This window comes from Xylocopa sonorina, chromosome 17, assembly GCF_050948175.1.
Source record: "Xylocopa sonorina isolate GNS202 chromosome 17, iyXylSono1_principal, whole genome shotgun sequence".
NCBI classification, from domain to species: domain Eukaryota; kingdom Metazoa; phylum Arthropoda; class Insecta; order Hymenoptera; family Apidae; genus Xylocopa; species Xylocopa sonorina.
Window position 1 is genome coordinate 2,205,300 of NC_135209.1, and position 16,831 is coordinate 2,222,130.

At 42.7% G+C, this 16,831-nt stretch overlaps 3 protein-coding genes and 1 non-coding gene across 5 annotated transcripts in view; 3 read left to right on the forward strand and 1 right to left on the reverse strand.

Moving 5' to 3' along the window:
* The window catches only part of LOC143431128 (uncharacterized), a 26,177-nt gene extending 15,605 nt beyond the window's left edge, over window positions 1-10,572 (forward strand). The window contains exons 4-7 of the mRNA XM_076907648.1: window positions 704-876; window positions 5,406-6,367; window positions 6,648-9,338; window positions 9,430-10,572. Of these exons, the coding sequence (XP_076763763.1) occupies window positions 704-876; window positions 5,406-6,367; window positions 6,648-9,338; window positions 9,430-9,693 (4,090 nt within the window). The 3' untranslated portion in view covers window positions 9,694-10,572. The remainder of the gene's footprint in view (window positions 1-703; window positions 877-5,405; window positions 6,368-6,647; window positions 9,339-9,429) is intronic.
* On the reverse strand, window positions 10,458-12,772 carry Wmd (serine-threonine kinase receptor-associated protein wmd). Of its 2 annotated transcripts, XM_076907674.1 has the most exons (6): window positions 12,517-12,772; window positions 11,779-12,077; window positions 11,474-11,703; window positions 11,181-11,317; window positions 10,844-11,068; window positions 10,458-10,731 (listed from the first exon to the last, which is right to left on the reverse strand). In XM_076907674.1, exons 1-5 carry the CDS (start codon window positions 12,629-12,631, stop codon window positions 10,857-10,859), a joined length of 993 nt encoding a protein of 330 aa, XP_076763789.1. In that variant the 5' UTR covers window positions 12,632-12,772; the 3' UTR covers window positions 10,458-10,731; window positions 10,844-10,856. The 2 variants fall into 2 exon arrangements, with proteins under 2 accessions (XP_076763789.1, XP_076763788.1); XM_076907673.1 differs by having other exon boundaries at window positions 10,458-11,068; window positions 12,517-12,771.
* A 1,280-nt stretch (window positions 12,773-14,052) lies between these two features.
* Trnaf-gaa (transfer RNA phenylalanine (anticodon GAA)) lies at window positions 14,053-14,125 on the forward strand. Its single transcript has one exon. It is a non-coding gene; the product is annotated as a tRNA-Phe (tRNA).
* Window positions 14,126-15,956: 1,831 nt separating this feature from the next.
* Window positions 15,957-16,831, forward strand: part of LOC143431137 (uncharacterized) — a 77,723-nt gene continuing 76,848 nt past the window's right edge. The window contains exon 1 of the mRNA XM_076907675.1: window positions 15,957-16,343. Coding sequence (XP_076763790.1) covers window positions 16,277-16,343 — 67 coding nt within the window. The 5' untranslated portion in view covers window positions 15,957-16,276. The remainder of the gene's footprint in view (window positions 16,344-16,831) is intronic.

A 16,831-nucleotide genomic window follows, 5' to 3' on the forward strand; every position in this document is an offset into this window, starting at 1 on the left:
TTTGTAGAGGAACGAAGAAACGGATCCGATTGTTTCGATTATCCTTCGATCGCTGGGGACTGCAGCTCCTGTAATCGATAATACCATCATACATCTGATACAGCTTCGGATATTGTTTCCGCGGAGCAATTTGTATACACACACAACACGCAATCGTTTACTGTGCGAACGCAATTTGATTTATAGCCGTGCACATGCATCAGCACGCAACTCTTTATTGTTGGAAATTTTACATGGCTCACATGACTCACGCGTGAATTATACTTCCTCGTTCTACTCGTTTCGTCTTCGATTTTCGTCTCCATTCTTCTCTTTCCCCTTTTCCAAAGTCTTCTCCGCGCGATTCAACTGTCCGCTTCGTTGCAGCATAGAAAGTTGCAACGATCATGCACGTCCACAATGCACTAACTGATCGAACAGGAGTATTACGCGTGATTTATCGCTGTCCGTAAAATGTTACACCGCGAGAAACTGAGCTAACTGCTCGACGAAACAGAAAGCACGCGATACCGAAGATAATTATTGCAACATGCGAGCTTGTTAGCGGATACGAAAAATTGTTTGTCAAGGGAGAAAAAACGTTTCCATTTGAGATGTTCTGCAACCACTTGTCGAAGATCGTACAATCCCTTCTTTTTATTTTTTTAATACAATCGAATGTGTTGTGATATTTCGTGCAACCATTTCTTCAATTTTTTTTCAGGTACCAAAATAAGCAAGAATCAAATGATGCTGCGTGCAGAATCAAACCGGACAGACCTTGTCCGCCAAGCAAATACAGGACACCATCCGGTGCTTGTAACAACGTGAGACATCCGGTTTGGGGTGCTCGCGGTGCACCCTTCTTAAAATTATTACCAGCAGCGTATTCTGATGGTGAGTCTGCTGCAATTCTTTTAGCTATCGTATTTTTCTGTTAATCCTTATTTCCAATACTTTGCTTTCTGCAATAAAAAGAAAACGAGTTATCCCAATTACCATCGTAAGCAATGTCGATAGTAGAGAAGTACAAGTCTGTACTGAGAATAGTGGAACCACGGTGAATGTACAGGGTGTCGTGTAACCAGCGATTCCAACCGAATAGAACGTAATCTAGGAAAACAAAAAATGAAGCACAAATCGAATTTAGATATACGTCTGCTCAACGAATTTCACTGTGCCATTACCCGTTCGCCATACATCACACGGCGAGACAGAACGCGATTCATTTAATCGGTTCAGAGTCGAATAAAATAACAGTAAATATGGAGATGGCACTTAAAAAAATATTTATTTCTTTCGCCGGTGAAAGTGTCGATTGACTTATAAATTATTAAAGCAAACGTTCAAACACGATTTCCTCGAAGAAAAGATCTCAAACGACAAGTGTTCCTCCACGCTTCCGGTTTATTCTTTTTATGTAATATCACGATTGTAGCATCGGTTACAAGGGTAGTTACGCACAGCTGGAGCAGATCGTATCTCTTTTCTGCTAGCAATTAGAAAGAAACGTTGTGGCAAAGTGAAAACTCAGGTTTTCTTTGCACAGATCAGACTTTCTTGATAATCCGCGTGGAAACATTTAAAATAGTCAAAAAATGATAAATTCGTGAAAGCAGACTTCATATATCATTTCTCGTTCTGAACCAATTAAGAATTCATACGTTCATTATTAAAGGAATACATATATTTAAAATATCTACGGCACTTGATATTAATTTAGCTTCGCGAAGACATTCACTTTTCTCTCCTCCAACGTTCGCTCCTCTAAACGCAATTAGTCGCAATGAAAAAGGAACGACACGAGGTTTCAGAGTTTCGTGGACCGTTCTGCGCGCAGGACGCGAGGACTCGTCGGCGGCAACCGGTCTTCCTCGATCGTCCGTCGTCCGCCTTCTCGTCGTCCCGTTCCCGCGCGCACTTCCCGTATCGCGAATGGAAAGTGAAAATTGGAACGAGCTAGACGCGCGAGCTCAGATCCATTTTGACGAGCGGTTGGCATGCTCGCGAGGATTAGAAACGGCGAATTAGCATGCCAGAGGGAGCGGCGTGCCAACGAAATAGAGAGTCCCTCGACGAGCATCGATTGCGCCATCGTCCGCGCGAATAATAAGCGATTCCAAACGACGACCTCATCCTCGTCGACGAATTCTGTTACGCGTACGCCGACAAAGCGGAACCATTCGGGCCAGCAATCTTCTCCGAGCGATACACGCGTAACAATAACATAATATTCGCTGCAGAAATAGCTAGCACGGTTTGTGGTGTGCAGGATAATTAAGCTACCTCTGAGGAGACGTTTTAGCTTTCAATATTTTTTAGAAGCAACAGAAAAATAAACTTTAAGCACGTCCACAACGCTATAAACCGAGGAGACCTGAGCTCAGCGACCCAAATGGCCATGATCGTTAGGCCCCAAGTAAGCGAACCTCGAGAAATCATGATCGATAAGGAGGTCTAAGTCATAGGATACGAAATCTTTGGTCAAACGTTTTCTCCTCTCTCTCTGTTCCCCTTGGTACGCGTATTAGGAAGGTTTATCGAAAAATCTGTTACAGGAATTATTATTGGTAGGATATGGTTGTGGGAATAAAGTATAAGTGTTTGTGGACCAATGAGACTAAAAAGTAGGCACTCTGTTATGTATGAAAGTTCGATGGTTTATTAACAGGAAAGGGAACACGAAAGCATTGCGATTCATTGGTAAATATTCTTAAATTGTAATGGTACGCGTGTCAATTGATTAGCATTAACTAAAATCGAAAGTGTGCTTATTACCATCGTAGGAAATTGACATTTCCTGTTACAATCTTACATGTTATTTAGGTTTCTGGTTAGAAATTGAGCAGGAAGAATGGATTTTGAAATTAATCGGTTTTATTACTTTATGTAAGCATTCAGTTGCTGAAAGAAAGTAATCGATTTGAAAAGTATCTGGATTTATAGAATAGAATGGGTAGCTATGGAATAAAAATTGAATAGAAAGTCACACGCACTTGGATTACTGTACGGATATGCGAATAGTGTCCCGCATTACTCATATTTCTTTTTCCATAGAAACCATTTTCCACATCGTTAGATCGCGCATAGGAACATTGTTAAACGCAACACACGATTCTCCTTCTAGTTGCACAATTTCGGTTAGTAGAAACGGGTTTCCTCGTCGCAGAGGTCGGCTCCACTAAAAAGTGAAATGTTCCCCGCGAGGATAACTTTATTAGAAGGTGCGAACAAGAAAGAAACTGATCAACATACATTACGTCGATCGAAATTTACGAGGCACAAGAAAGAAGCCGGCGTTAATTAAAAAGTAGAAATTGTAGCGGTTATCGGAGGCGTGCTTTGCTCGACGGTGAAAAAGGAGGCGAGAGACAGCTGGCGCCTGTGCCCGGAGAAAAAAATCCAAACGAAAATATGAAAGTGAAAAGAGGCGAAGAAAGTGACTCAGGTGTTCTGGCCAGCGGTTCCCTGAGTCTTCCTTTCGACAGCGTTGACCCAAAATACTTTGATCGTCATCGAACGCCGGCTTCCACGTATTTTTGTCGCGTCGATCCAATCGAAAGTCCGTGATGTAGCTAAACTATCCACGCTGGCTAGCATAGCAATGGACTCCTCGGGGATTCGTGCAACGTAATACACCGGTTTCGTTAATGACAGCCAGGCGGTGATGTCGGGACAGTCGGAGGATGCCTGTCAAAGTGAGAAATTTGCTTCAACACCGAGCAACCTTCGCTGGTGCACCTTGAACTTGATTTACCGTATAATCGAACGACGCTGTCTTTTTATTTCTGTCATCATTTTCTTAAATATCGCACTACTTTTTGCTGTTAGCGCTGCAGCCTAAAATACTCGTTTTACCACTGTAATACGTAGCAATATCATACTCACAAACCTCGACGAACTTAAAGTATATTTTGATGAGTCAAAAGCACGATTTTATCCATCGATCGCGGTTAGAAGGATCTCTGAGTAAGCAGCTGCGACTGCGGTGCGTTTACGGCGATATTTAAATGCCGTCGTTTCCCATGCTTGTCTCTCCATACATGCACATGAATCAACTTAATTAGGGACAAGGTCTTGTTAGAGTACTTTTCGAACTATCCGCCCGTTTTCTATCGTCAGACGAATATTCGTATCCGCTGGTAGGAAAGTGATGAAATGGATTAGAAGCGTCGATCAAAGAGTATCATCGTGTCACCGTAAATCTTGGCAGACAACGCGATAATAGGATCGTACAGGTGTGTCGATAGGTGGATCGAACTCAGAGAAAACGATCGCTGCGTAGGAAGCCACGAATGGCTTATTGTCAGCCCACTTTTCCATCGAGATCCATCGAGTACGGATAGCCATGCGTAACCGTGACACAGAATTTCGTAACACGTTGCACATTTCGAAGCTCGCGTTGGTCCTCTTCCTTTGCTTCGTGGAAACGTCATTAAGGGATCGCGTGAGTCATCTGAGAAAATCTGCAAGTTTTTCACGAAGCTATCCGATGCGTTTCGGAGAAAATGATGAAACACTGTGTAGCCAGAAGACCTCGAAAATTCAATGGGAACGAAAGGAGCGAATTTATTGTAACTTTCTAGATTGACCCTGGACCGATGGCTATTCATCTCTTGGTTGTGCGCGCTCGATGCTGGATTCGAATGATACTCATTAGAAATTGAAAGCCTTTCGTTGTTATACAGATTTGTTGTCCGCTTACAAGTAATTTGCGCGCACAAAAAAATTCGCTATTTCTCATTGTCAAACGTAATGAAAGCTGAATTACTTTCATTTTGCACTATTTATCGCATTAAAGTATCGTGCGGACGGTTAGTCATCAATTTTCCGTGTAATATGGTCAGAAATAGTGAACTGTGTTATGTAACGTCTAATTTGACGCAGATATTAGCGATCGTAATTTGCAGCGGGTAACGATTTAATCTCATTTACGTCGCACACCCTCGTGAAGTAAGAGTGAAAATTGCGGTCATAGCAAGCTACGTGGAGAGAAAATTATCTTTCGCCGTTTGTGACAAAGTGCTGGTGTAATTTAGAAAATATGGCCACACTCTTCTCGTGAAGCTTGTATCGTCAGTTCGCCTGTAATTGATGCGCTGGTCGTTTAGAAAATATTGTCTGACATTTACGAAAAGATGGTCATACTCTGCTAGTGCAATGTGGTCGCTATTAATCTACAAAGATGCGCGTAATCCTAAGCATCGATTACGAAAAAGAAGTATAAGCAAATGCAAAACTCATCAACATAAATTCTATTTTGAACTGGAACAATAACTTTCTCAGAACGATCCCCTTTATATCTCGCTCTAGCATCAGAGTGCTTTCTCCTTTCGATACACCCATATCAATCTCCCACGCTACCTACAATTTTCCGCAATTAAAAATTTTCACTTAATCACCCGTCTACGTTTCACTTTTACCAGGCATCGCTAGTCCTCGGCAATCAGCGGAGAACCACGCGCTCCCGACGTCGACGAAAGCCGTGTCGACGCTGATAAACCATTTGCGACTGTCGCCAGAAGCTCACGAGGGCTTGACCAGCTTATCCGGCGTCTGGTCTGAACTAGTGCTCGAGGACATCGCGTCAACGGTCCATCCGTCGAACAAGCAGAACATCTGTTGCTCTGCGAACTCGAGACACCCGGAATGTTACGAAATCTACGACGATCAAGGCGGATGTACGGAGTATTGGCGCTCAGTGCCCAGTCTGACGGTGCACAAGTGCAACTTCGATACCAGGGAACAGATGAACGGCGCGTCCGCGTACTTGGACGGCTCTCACATCTACGGGGCGACCGACGAACAATTACATCGGCTCAGAACGTACAGCCAAGGGAAAGTGGACATTTCTGCTTGCGAAGTGTGCAACGACACCGAGGACAACGCTCTAGGGACGATATACAGTGCGTTTTTGCGCGAGCACAATCGTATAGCCGAGAAGCTGGCGGAGGCTAACGAGCATTGGTTCGACACGAAATTATTTCTGGAAGCTCGTCGATTGGTCGTGGCGCAGATCCAGCACGTCACTTTGAACGAGTACGTGCCGAGCATCCTTGGGGAAGAGGCTCGAACCGACCGGGAATTGATGCCAGTTACCAACGGTTTCTACAATGGATACTCATCGTCCCATGTGGCGGGCACATACGATGCTGTTGCGTTGGCGGCCCTCCGCGCTCTGACGTCGCTGCGTAAACACAGGATCGACGACGCCACGTGCTTGGAAGACCACGTGCTGGCGTCGGCCAATCGCGTGAGCCTCGACCTTAGCCGGACTGCTTTCGAACCGCGGCTAGACGCGGACGCGCGCTTCGTCCACATGGGCCGTGATCATGGAATTCCTGGATACGTGCAATTTGTGGCTGAATGCTCTGGACGCAATATCACGGTAGGCTTTTTATTTCAATCGTGCGTGCTAGTTTTTAAATCTGTAATTATTTACCTCTGCTGAGACGGCTCCGATTAGGTCGTTTTTACACGCGTTATTAAAGACATTATTCTATGGAACTTTTCCTAATTGCTTAATGGACGGTCTCTCGTAGCTTTCGAGATGTTATCGAGCGACCTGGATGATTCTTCCATCCGCGTTTTTAAATTGGAAGAAGTTTCTTTCAATTAGAGAAAAAGACGAGTGATAATTAAGTTATGCTTTCTATGTTCCTCTCTAGGTCCGCAATTTCAAGGATTTGGAACGCTTAATCAGGCCGGCGCACGTGAATCTCCTAGAAACCATATACTCACGAGTGGAAGACATAGATCTCCTTCTCGGTGGAATTCTAGAAATTCCTACGAGGGGCGCAACAGTAGGTCCAACGTTCGTGTGCCTTCTCAAGAGGCAATTCATCAAAATCAGAAATTCCGATCGATTCTGGTACGAGAACGACATTCCACCCTCTGGCTTGAATCCAACTCAACTAGCAGAAATCAGAAAAGTTTCTCTAGCTGGCATTCTCTGTGCCAACACGAAAATCGAGAGAATCCAGCCGAACGCGTTCGTTCAGCAAGACCCATACTTGAACGCTAGAATCAACTGCGATCAACACAGTGCACTCGACATAACACCGTGGAGAGAAGAACCCCTCCCAGAACCCAGCAAGGAAATAGCGCTAGGTAAAGCATCTATTACCTTAGAGCATATACCAGAAATCGAACCCAGTTTGATAGAAGCAGCCGTGAAGAAAGCAGAAGCGGATTTAATCGAAAGGAAACAATTAGAATACAACTCGTGGTTAGAACAGAGAATAGCAGATCCTAAATCACCAGCTGGGACAGCTGCCAGTTTCTCCAAGGCGAATCGAGACGCACTTTTGTTAGCTAACTCGTCGATCATGTACGAGCTGGCTACCAACGAAATTTTAAATGGCTTGCACGGCTTGAAACGCCGGAAACGACAAGCCTTTGACACGACAGATAATATTCTCGGCTTCCCTAACAACGATTTCTCCGATCTGCTGCAAAACGTAGACATTTCTGGATTCCTGTCTCAAAAGAAGCCCACAAATCACGACGAAGTCGAATGCCCCGTAGACGACAGTCCTTGCGATCCTACTAGCCCATACAGGACTTTGTCAGGCCACTGTAACAATTTACGTAATCCTAATCTCGGCAAGTCGTTGACTACCTTCGCTAGATTGCTACCACCAGTCTACGAAGACGGAGTGTCGAAGCCTAGAATAACGTCCGTCACTGGAGTACCTCTGCCAAATCCGCGAGTGGTTTCCACGGTGATCCATCCAGACATCTCCAACCTTCACAATCGATACACGCTGATGGTCATGCAGTTCGCCCAATTTTTGGACCACGACCTCACGATGACACCCATACACAAGGGCTTCGCCGAGTCCATACCAAGCTGCCGCTCTTGCGACTCTCCTCGTACGGTTCATCCTGAATGCAATCCATTCCCAGTGCCACCTGGTGACCATTATTATCCGACAGTGAACGTAACTTCCGGCGCGCGAATGTGCTTCCCGTCTATGAGATCGTTGCCGGGTCAACAGCACCTGGGACCTCGAGAACAGATCAACCAGAACACCGGCTTCTTGGACGGATCCGTGATCTACGGTGAAAACACTTGCATTTGCAATATTCTGCGCGGTTTCAACGGTCGCATGAACGTCACGCAGAGTCCACATCGCGGGGCGAAAGACCTTCTTCCGCAATCGCCTACACATCCGGAGTGTAAAGCTAAGTCGGGATACTGTTTCATCGGTGGTGACGGTCGTGCTTCGGAACAGCCCGCACTGACCGTCATGCACACGACCTGGATACGAGAGCACAACAGGATTGTCGAAGGTTTGAGGCAAATAAATCCTCATTGGGATGGCGAGAAATTGTTCCAACAAGCTCGTCGCATAGTTAGCGCGATATTACAGCATGTGACGTACAACGAGTTTCTACCGCGAATTCTCGGTTGGAACGCCGTCACTCTTTATGGTCTGAAGCTTCTACCTCAGGGCTACTACAAGGAGTACTCGCCTACTTGTAATCCCAGCGTGCTCACAGAATTCGCTACGGCTGCTTACAGAATTGGCCACTCGCTTCTGAGGCCGCATTTGCCGAGAATGGATAGCAATTATCAAAATATAGAACCTTCGATCTTGTTGAGGGATGGATTCTTCGACCCCGACATGCTGTACCAGAATGGTATGTGCGATGAGATGATACGAGGTCTGATAGCCACTCCTATGGAAACCTTGGATCAATTTATAACCGGCGAAGTAACCAATCATCTGTTCGAAATTCGTGGAATTCCATATTCTGGGATCGATCTGGTGGCGCTTAACGTTCATCGTGCCAGAGATCACGGCGTACCATCGTACAATAACTACAGGGCTCTGTGCAACTTGAAAAGAGCTACGACATTTGAAGATTTGTCGAGGGAGATGGCGCCGGAAGTAATAGCTCGCATGAAGCGCATCTACGCGTCCGTGGATGACATCGATTTGTTCCCCGGTGGCATGAGCGAGAGACCTCTCCAGGGTGGTCTCGTAGGACCCACGTTCGCCTGTATAATCGCGATACAGTTCAGACAATCGAGGAAATGCGATCGATTCTGGTACGAGACCGACGACCCCAACATCCGGTTCACCGAGCATCAGCTGGCGGAAATTCGTAAAGTGACACTGTCAAAAATTTTATGCGAGAATATGGACGACCACAACGAGATGCAACGAGCCGCGTTCGATTTGCCCAGCAATTTCTTGAATCCGCGCGTCCCCTGCAGTTCCATGCCGCACATGGACCTATCCGCTTGGAGAGAAACCAGGCATGGTTGTCAGATAGGAGGGAGGAACGTGGCTCTCGGAGAGTCTGGTTTCCCTACGCCCTGCACTAGCTGCGTTTGCACAGCAGAAGGCGTACGTATGCTTTTTAATTAATATTTTGTTTAGAATAAGAATTTTAAATATTAAGCAAGCTCTTATTTTTCGTCATTGGTTCGCGTTTCAGACGCAATGCGCTTCTCTGAGGATCACCGATTGCAATCAGCTTCTTCGCGAAGCTTCTCGAGAGGCGATTTTACGCGACGACGTGTGCACGGCTCAGTGCGGCTTCGTCTTGGCGGCCACGGAAGCTACCTCGAGAATTCAACAGTTCACCACGCCGACCAGCTTTCCCGGTTTCGTGGCGCACAGAAACAGTTTAAGAAGCGCACCCACGCCGGTTTCGTTCAACGGCTTCAAACTTCCCGATCTCTCGCAATTTATAGGCTGAGCGGGGGGAAAATGTTAACAAAAGACTTTCAAGTATAACTGGTCGCTTATTAATTGTCACACGCAAGAGACTCACTGCTTCCTTCAAAGAGACTGCACAACGACAGTGATGCTCGATTTCTAGCGAAGCTGCGCTCATCGTTAGACGGTTCATTAAAACTGCTGTACAGAAATACGAACCAAGGATAATGACGAATGGGTGTTATGTGTACCTGCTCGTGCATTTTAACGGAAATCATTCATTAAGAGGTCAAGAGAGTCCCGGAAGTAATATGTTAGGATTCACGAATGTATTATATATTCGACTGGAATTGTTTTGAAACATTGTTTCGTTCTATAAGAAATACCTCTCACATATTTTCTTTTTTTTTTTTTTTTATTTGTTATGTTTAGTGTACTATTATCTTTGTAGATTATAAGAAATATTTAATTGACGGAAGGAGTAAACGAAGGCGTGAAGAGGTCAGTACACGATGTGCCTTTGTGTAAAGCTGTCATTGCCAGTTTGAAGGAAAAGTTGTACAGTGATCTCGTAGAACATAAATGCAGTGTGAAGATAAAGAGGACTCAAATGAATTGTCATGGTATACGTTGATATCGTGACGCATATTAGAGACAAAAGGGATAAACAAAAGTGAATATCGTTAACGGGTGGATAAGTGATATGTGTATCGAAGGAGTTTGCACTGGTATTGTCCCAGGCAAGTCGTTTTTGTACTTGTATAGTATAATTATAACGCGAAAATAACAAATGCGAACACAAAATTAAATTCTGAGTTGTCTTTTTTTTTTCTTTTTTTATCATTACACCTCTATATAATTTTGTAGTATAATAATGTGACATGTATAACGTTAATAAATGTTAATGTTTCTTTTTTTCTTCCTTATAATAAATAGTGAACGGCGTCCCATACTTCCACGACTTATCAGACTACAATGAAGGTTGGTCCGCTTTTTAGTCTTCTCCGGAGTATGGCTGATTTGGAACGTTGTTTTATGCAGATCTGATATTTACAAAACGCATGGCAGATACATCAGCCTATAAAATACAATTTCAACCCGAATATTCTCAATGACTCGTTCTGCATTGTCTCACTCGCACACTTTTAACTGCGAAGAGTTTTGTTTTCCTCGATGTTAAAATATTTTACTTAAGGGTTGTTTTTAACTGGCAGGAACTTCTTGTTTATTGTTAAGCACAGTAGTAGTCTCTTGCATTACAGGTGATTGCTCTATACACCGCCAAAGACCGTACGTTTTGCCAACGGTCGTTTGCCATAATCTTAATGTACCATCCTCCGATCCACTAGCGTATAATTCACCGTCTGGCGAGAAACGCACGCAATGTACGGGTCCAAAATGTCCTTTGAATGATTCTGTAAATATATTAATAGAGAGTTAAATGCAATCGAGGAATAATGAAAATATAGTGTTCGTCGCCGCGTACGATTTCGCGTATCCGCAGAAGGGTTTGTAATTTTAACTTACCAATTTCAGCCCCTGTAGAATAATCAAATTTGTACATTTTTAAATCCTCCCCTCCGCATACAAAAATACTACAATCTGGATGCAAACTGGCACTGTTCATTTGCGTTGGAGCGGTGTATTCGCGTAATTTAGTTAATCTGCAAAGAATGATTAAAATTTGTCCCAGGTACGACGAGCAAGGATATAAAATCAATTGAAATGTACAGTGTTGCACCAGGAAGAACTTCCTAGTGGGCCAAGGTTAATTTAAAAATTATGCAGCAAGTCCATGTTAAGTGCCAAAGTAAACATACTCTCTGCTATTCCAAAAAGTGACTATATTGGAATGAGTAGTGGTAATGATGTTGCCATCCCTTGATACCTCCATGGAATTTGGAATTGCTGGAAAGTCTAGCCTTTTTATTTCTTGACCGCTATTTCTATCCCAGACCCTTAATGTCTTGTCATCGCCACAGGTAATCAATGCAGTATCGTTATTGAAGAAGGTAACATGTCTGATACCATTTTTGTGGCCTGAGAAAATCTGTTGATATCATCAAATAAGTAAATCAATGCAAAATATTGTTTCTTTTAGTAGCGTGATAATAAATATATGTACCTGTGGTGCAGCTTCGGGTTTGTTAAGATCATAAATTCGTACAAGTTTCTCGTTAGAACCGGTACATAAATAATTGGAATCGGTGCTAAAGTTGACAGACTTGACTATATGTTTATGTTGAAACGAATGGATTTCTTCTCCCTTAATCGCATCCCAAACTTTAGCATTGAAATCTGCAGCACCCGAAGCAGCTCTTGTAGCCTGAGGGTTCAATGCAACACCCCACACTGCTCCCTTGTGTCCTTCAAATGTTCCAATCCAATCTCCAGTATCTCCTTGTCGTAACATAGGCTTGCCATCTAAAAAAAATATCAGATCTGACACAAGACAAATCCTTGAAAATCATGCCCGCCTTACAAACATTCGTACCATACTTTCTACATTTATGTATCTCATATTTACATTGGCAAAGGTATATTATTATTCACGACACAGTCGAAGCAGACGAATTTAAATACCCCTCAGATCTAATCGAAATTTAATTTTTCAGGGACCGATATGAAAATCTAATTTTCTGCTAGAGGAGCCGAGCACACACAGGAAATCCGTAACGATGCGAGTATATGGCATCTAACCTCGAAACTTGTAACTTGTAAAACCTTGGGTTCCCGATGAAACTGGGCCAAGGCGATCAAGAACTGACCGTGCCGATCGTAAAGAACTAAAGAAAACGAAGATCGTCCGATACGATCGACGAGCGGGTCCCTCGTCAAGCCAGAGGAATCGTAGCCTAATTACCTTTGCACGCCGAAATCAGATAATATCCAGACTCAGTGATATCGGAGAAGGCGAGATGCACCACAGGCCTGGTGTGTCCGCTGCACGTCAGTGGTGTCTGTTTCAAATTCGCCATAATGCGCGATCGCAGCCGGGAACGGTCGTAGTCTGTTCTTTCTTCGATGCGCCTACACCCGGTAGGGCGCGAGGAAGAGATTTACTCGCGAATCTGCTTCACCACTCGTCGCGAACGGCTGATACGTTCCCGACTAATATCTACAGAGGCTTCCTCCCAGCGAACCGTCACCATCTACGTACGACGCGACACTGAACGTCGTGAACGTAGCGAGCGCGCTAGACTGTAGGCCAAGTTCAGACAGGAAGCACGTTATGGCGGCCTCGGGAACATTTCAAGTCGCTTCAGCCAGTTTCGAGGACGGCACGTGAGAATGTTGTGTTCGTTCCTGTTCTTCCTTTAACAGATGTGCACACGAATTTATCCCTTCCTCGACGTTTCACGAACGTTATAACAAACGTGGCATTGGATCTCCTTGGAACTTGAGTCGCGTGAGCGTTGAATCGTTTCCAATATACTCGCCTCGATGTTTAATACAAATCTATTACTTGTACGGTTTTGTATTTTTCTTACAAGATTTCTGAAAGTGTATTTTATGCATTCGAAGAGAATTTAATAAGTTAATTTGTAGTATATTTAATATAATTTGTGGAGATGAGTTAAGTATGGTAGAATCTATCGAATACATGGTAGAGACGAAGTTTTCAAAACCTGTGAACAACGGGTTACATAAATTTCAAAAGAATTGGTCCGTTTGATATTTCATCGTGATGGATTAAACAAGTTTTAATACATTTTTTTATTCCTTTAATTCATGGTTTGTTTTTGCAGTATCTCGTCTTCGTCTACCACGTGATCTTTCGCTGGCTGACCATGAGTTCGAACCGATCTCTTTCCCTTCGAATAACCTTAAGGCCTGTTCTGGGAAATGTAAACTTGTGCACCGTGCAAAGACTGGCAATCAGAAGGATCATGCGAAACAATGTGATAAAAGTAGGTCGAGCTAGAGAAAGGAATGACGAATACCAGCTGTGGAAAACAATTCGTTGTGAGTATACAAATTAGAACTTAACTAGCCATCGTAGCGTATCGTTTTTCCTTCGTTAAATTTGTCAGGAGTAAATTAATACATATTCGAGTTTTCCATATGCTTTGAAACCTTGTGTTGTTAATGAAGTAGATTTTACAGAGATTACTTAACAGAAATTCTAAATAATTTATATAATTTTACGATACATAAGTACCTACTTATGTCACCATAATTAGTTCATGGTTTATGTTTAAACCACCATGGTTTATACTAAATAATTTATGGTTTAAAGCGTGGCAAAAGTCGTATAGTTTGTATTTATGTCGAAAAAAGTTAGATTGTTCGTTTCGTATGAAATGAATTGAACGATTTCATTATTCTAAAATTAATTGAAAAATAAGTTAATTAACAGGGTATTTCATATTTTTACATAAGAACGCCCATATCACGAGCCGAAATAGCTCAGCTGGGAGAGCGTTAGACTGAAGATCTAAATGTCCCCGGTTCGATCCCGGGTTTCGGCAGTAGTTTTTTTTTGTTAGCTTCTTTTATTTATTACATGCGTATGCGTAACCTTTTTCTGTAAAAGTATTTATATAAACAAATGTACATATATAGAGTTGGAATAATTGCATTTTTTGAAACTGTAGGGCTACCTCGCTGAATGCGTCCGGCAGTAATAAATTCTCTCATACGAGTAAACGCTAAACGACCCCATTTTTCGTGGAGGAACGATACAGTTTGGAATTACAATGCATAAATAATGGGCGAACAAACGGAAGCATGGCTGGATGTGGATTTTCAGGTAACATTTAATTGCACTGATAAAAAGTTAATTTGAATTTAATAGTCCCACATATTTACGTATAATATTAGTATTCTTTAAATTTTTTCATGAATAAATTCGTATATATATATATGTATTTTAAATGAAAAGCAATTTTACTGGTGCATGTGCTAAAATAACGCGTCGAAAGTTACGTGCTCATGTGTAAAATTTAATTTTCGAGTAAAAAGCGGTTGCAGTGCATAGGGGTACGCTTTCGGAAGTAGGAACTTTTAATTAAACTCGTTGAGGGGTGTGCAACTCTTAGATATAACAGGTGAAGGGTGAATAATGCTATAAATTATATTGCAGAATTATTTTAGGAAATAGCTATAGTACAGTTTTCTCTAAATAATGTGATGACTGGCAGATCATAAAAACGTATTTCAACATTTATTAGCAAATTTTCATTTTTACATCATCTCCGTATTTTTGATAAAATCAATATTTCTCTTGGTTTTGGCAACGTTTTCAATTTCACGTTAGATTTAAAACAAATTGTATATTGATGTAAACGGTACACACATTCAATGACTTTTATATAATCTAGATTAATACAGTCCCGATTTTGGATCAGCTTATTGCGGCGGATAAAACAAAAGCTAATGGTTCGTGCTGCCTTGCTGTTGCCAATGAAATGGGGATTTTCATTTAAATCCATCAATGTGTTCTTTTTGCGTTTTAGAAATATAACTTCCATTAGCGAAATGATTTTTTTTTTATTAAAAATTATGAAAGTTTCATGTTGGAATTGAAAAACAGCTGACATATAAAAATTCATCTTAAATTTAATTCTCTTTCTATAGATTTTTCTAGCGTCGTTATGAACCATTCTAAATTTTGTACTTTCAAAGTACCATTTCGCATTATCTGGAGTAACAATGAGTTCCGTTGAACCCATCTTCATCAATGTCGCTAACTCGATAGAAGGTTTAATTACTCTAGAAAAAATTTAATTACCACTCAGTCTTCTGTTGCCACTTTTCATCGCATCAGCTGATCTCGTTGTATGCAAGTGTAAGAATCTTATCGTATGTAATTTCTAAAACTCACCGTAAGTAGGAATGTTAGATCCGCTCGTAAATCTTTTTCCAACTGTCGCATGCTTGAAATATAGGAGATTTCGCATTTTCGCGCGCCTGTTGCGCTGCGACGTGCGTGCGTGCGTGTGTACATTCGCGCTTTTCGCGTTTTATACATACGACTGGCACGTTACTTGGCGTGTACACCCCCCCAGTCGAAGTCGTGTGTTACAGAAGGGAGAGCACGTTGGATGTCAGAGTTTCACGATGACAGGGGCTCGTGAAGTTCGTTTCCGCGGCATGGCATCTGCGGATCTCGCGTGCGGAAACAGGGAAAGGCACTTTTTAAATCCCAGAAAAAAATCGCAAAAGCGTCGCGTGCGGCTAGCAATGGCTATCCGTGGGTCCCGATTGGCGAACACTCGCACGTGCGCACAACCCCGTTCTCGTGCAACCAAGCGAGGAGATTCGATGTGCCATGCTCAGTCGGTTGTAGCCTTCGTCGTGGAGAGGATGTTGTTCGGTGGTTTGCCGGCGGCGAAACGTCAAGCGAAGTTCGGCTGAATTCTTCCATCGCCCTGTCGCGGTTTCGAGCGTTCATTGTTATGGGACAGTAATAAAGGAGGCGCGTGGACAGTGTCGCAAGAGTTGACGTCGCATTCGTATGTGCTAACTTCTCGTCATTCCTCTATGTTTACGTAGTTAACGCCAGTGCATGGACAGAGGACGTAGAGGGTAATTTGGAGAGTCGCGATTGTGCAACCCCTACACGTGCGTCCCCGTACGATTCGATTCGAACGTTCGTCTTTTAACCAGGCCTGCTAAACATGAGAACTGCATCGTTGCTCGCACTGGTCGTCTGTCTGCAATGCCATGTCACTGGTTCCCGTGCTGGTAAGTCATTGTAAATTACACTTCTCTATTAACACGTCTCGAATCCGTACAGGATTTGTTGTGCAGTGACAATCCGCGTGATCATCCAATACGAAATCGATATGTTGTCACCATTGGATTTAGTAATATGGGCACTATCTCTTGTATTATCATGTGTATTGTTTGTATTTAACTCCAATGGAGTAATATTTCTGAAGATTATTAAAGCTTTCTGTTTGTTTTGTGGCTGTTCTATTTGGGAATTTCGGAGTTTTGCTTTCAATCGTTAACCATTGAGTTGCGAACAACGGAATGGGTTATTGATGTAAAATATTAATAACGAAAGATATCAGAAAACTGAATTATTGACAGTCTTTCAAACATGCCAATAACCATCTTCTATACATATTCCATATGAAGTGAATGTACATGTAGGATTTTATAAAATTGATTTGTTTCACATTTCTGCAACAAGTAGCGTTCCTCTTATCTACGCTGTTAATGTTTCT

Coding starts and splice junctions, on each gene's coding strand:
- Wmd (XM_076907674.1), bottom strand. CDS start 12,631: ATGGCGAATTTGAAACAGACACCACTGACGTGCAGCGGACACACCAGG. Junction 12,078..12,516: donor TCTGATTTCGGCGTGCAAAG/GTAATTAGGCTA, acceptor TATTTTTTTTAG/ATGGCAAGCCTATGTTACGA. Junction 11,069..11,180: donor TTCTACAGGGGCTGAAATTG/GTAAGTTAAAAT, acceptor ATATATTTACAG/AATCATTCAAAGGACATTTT.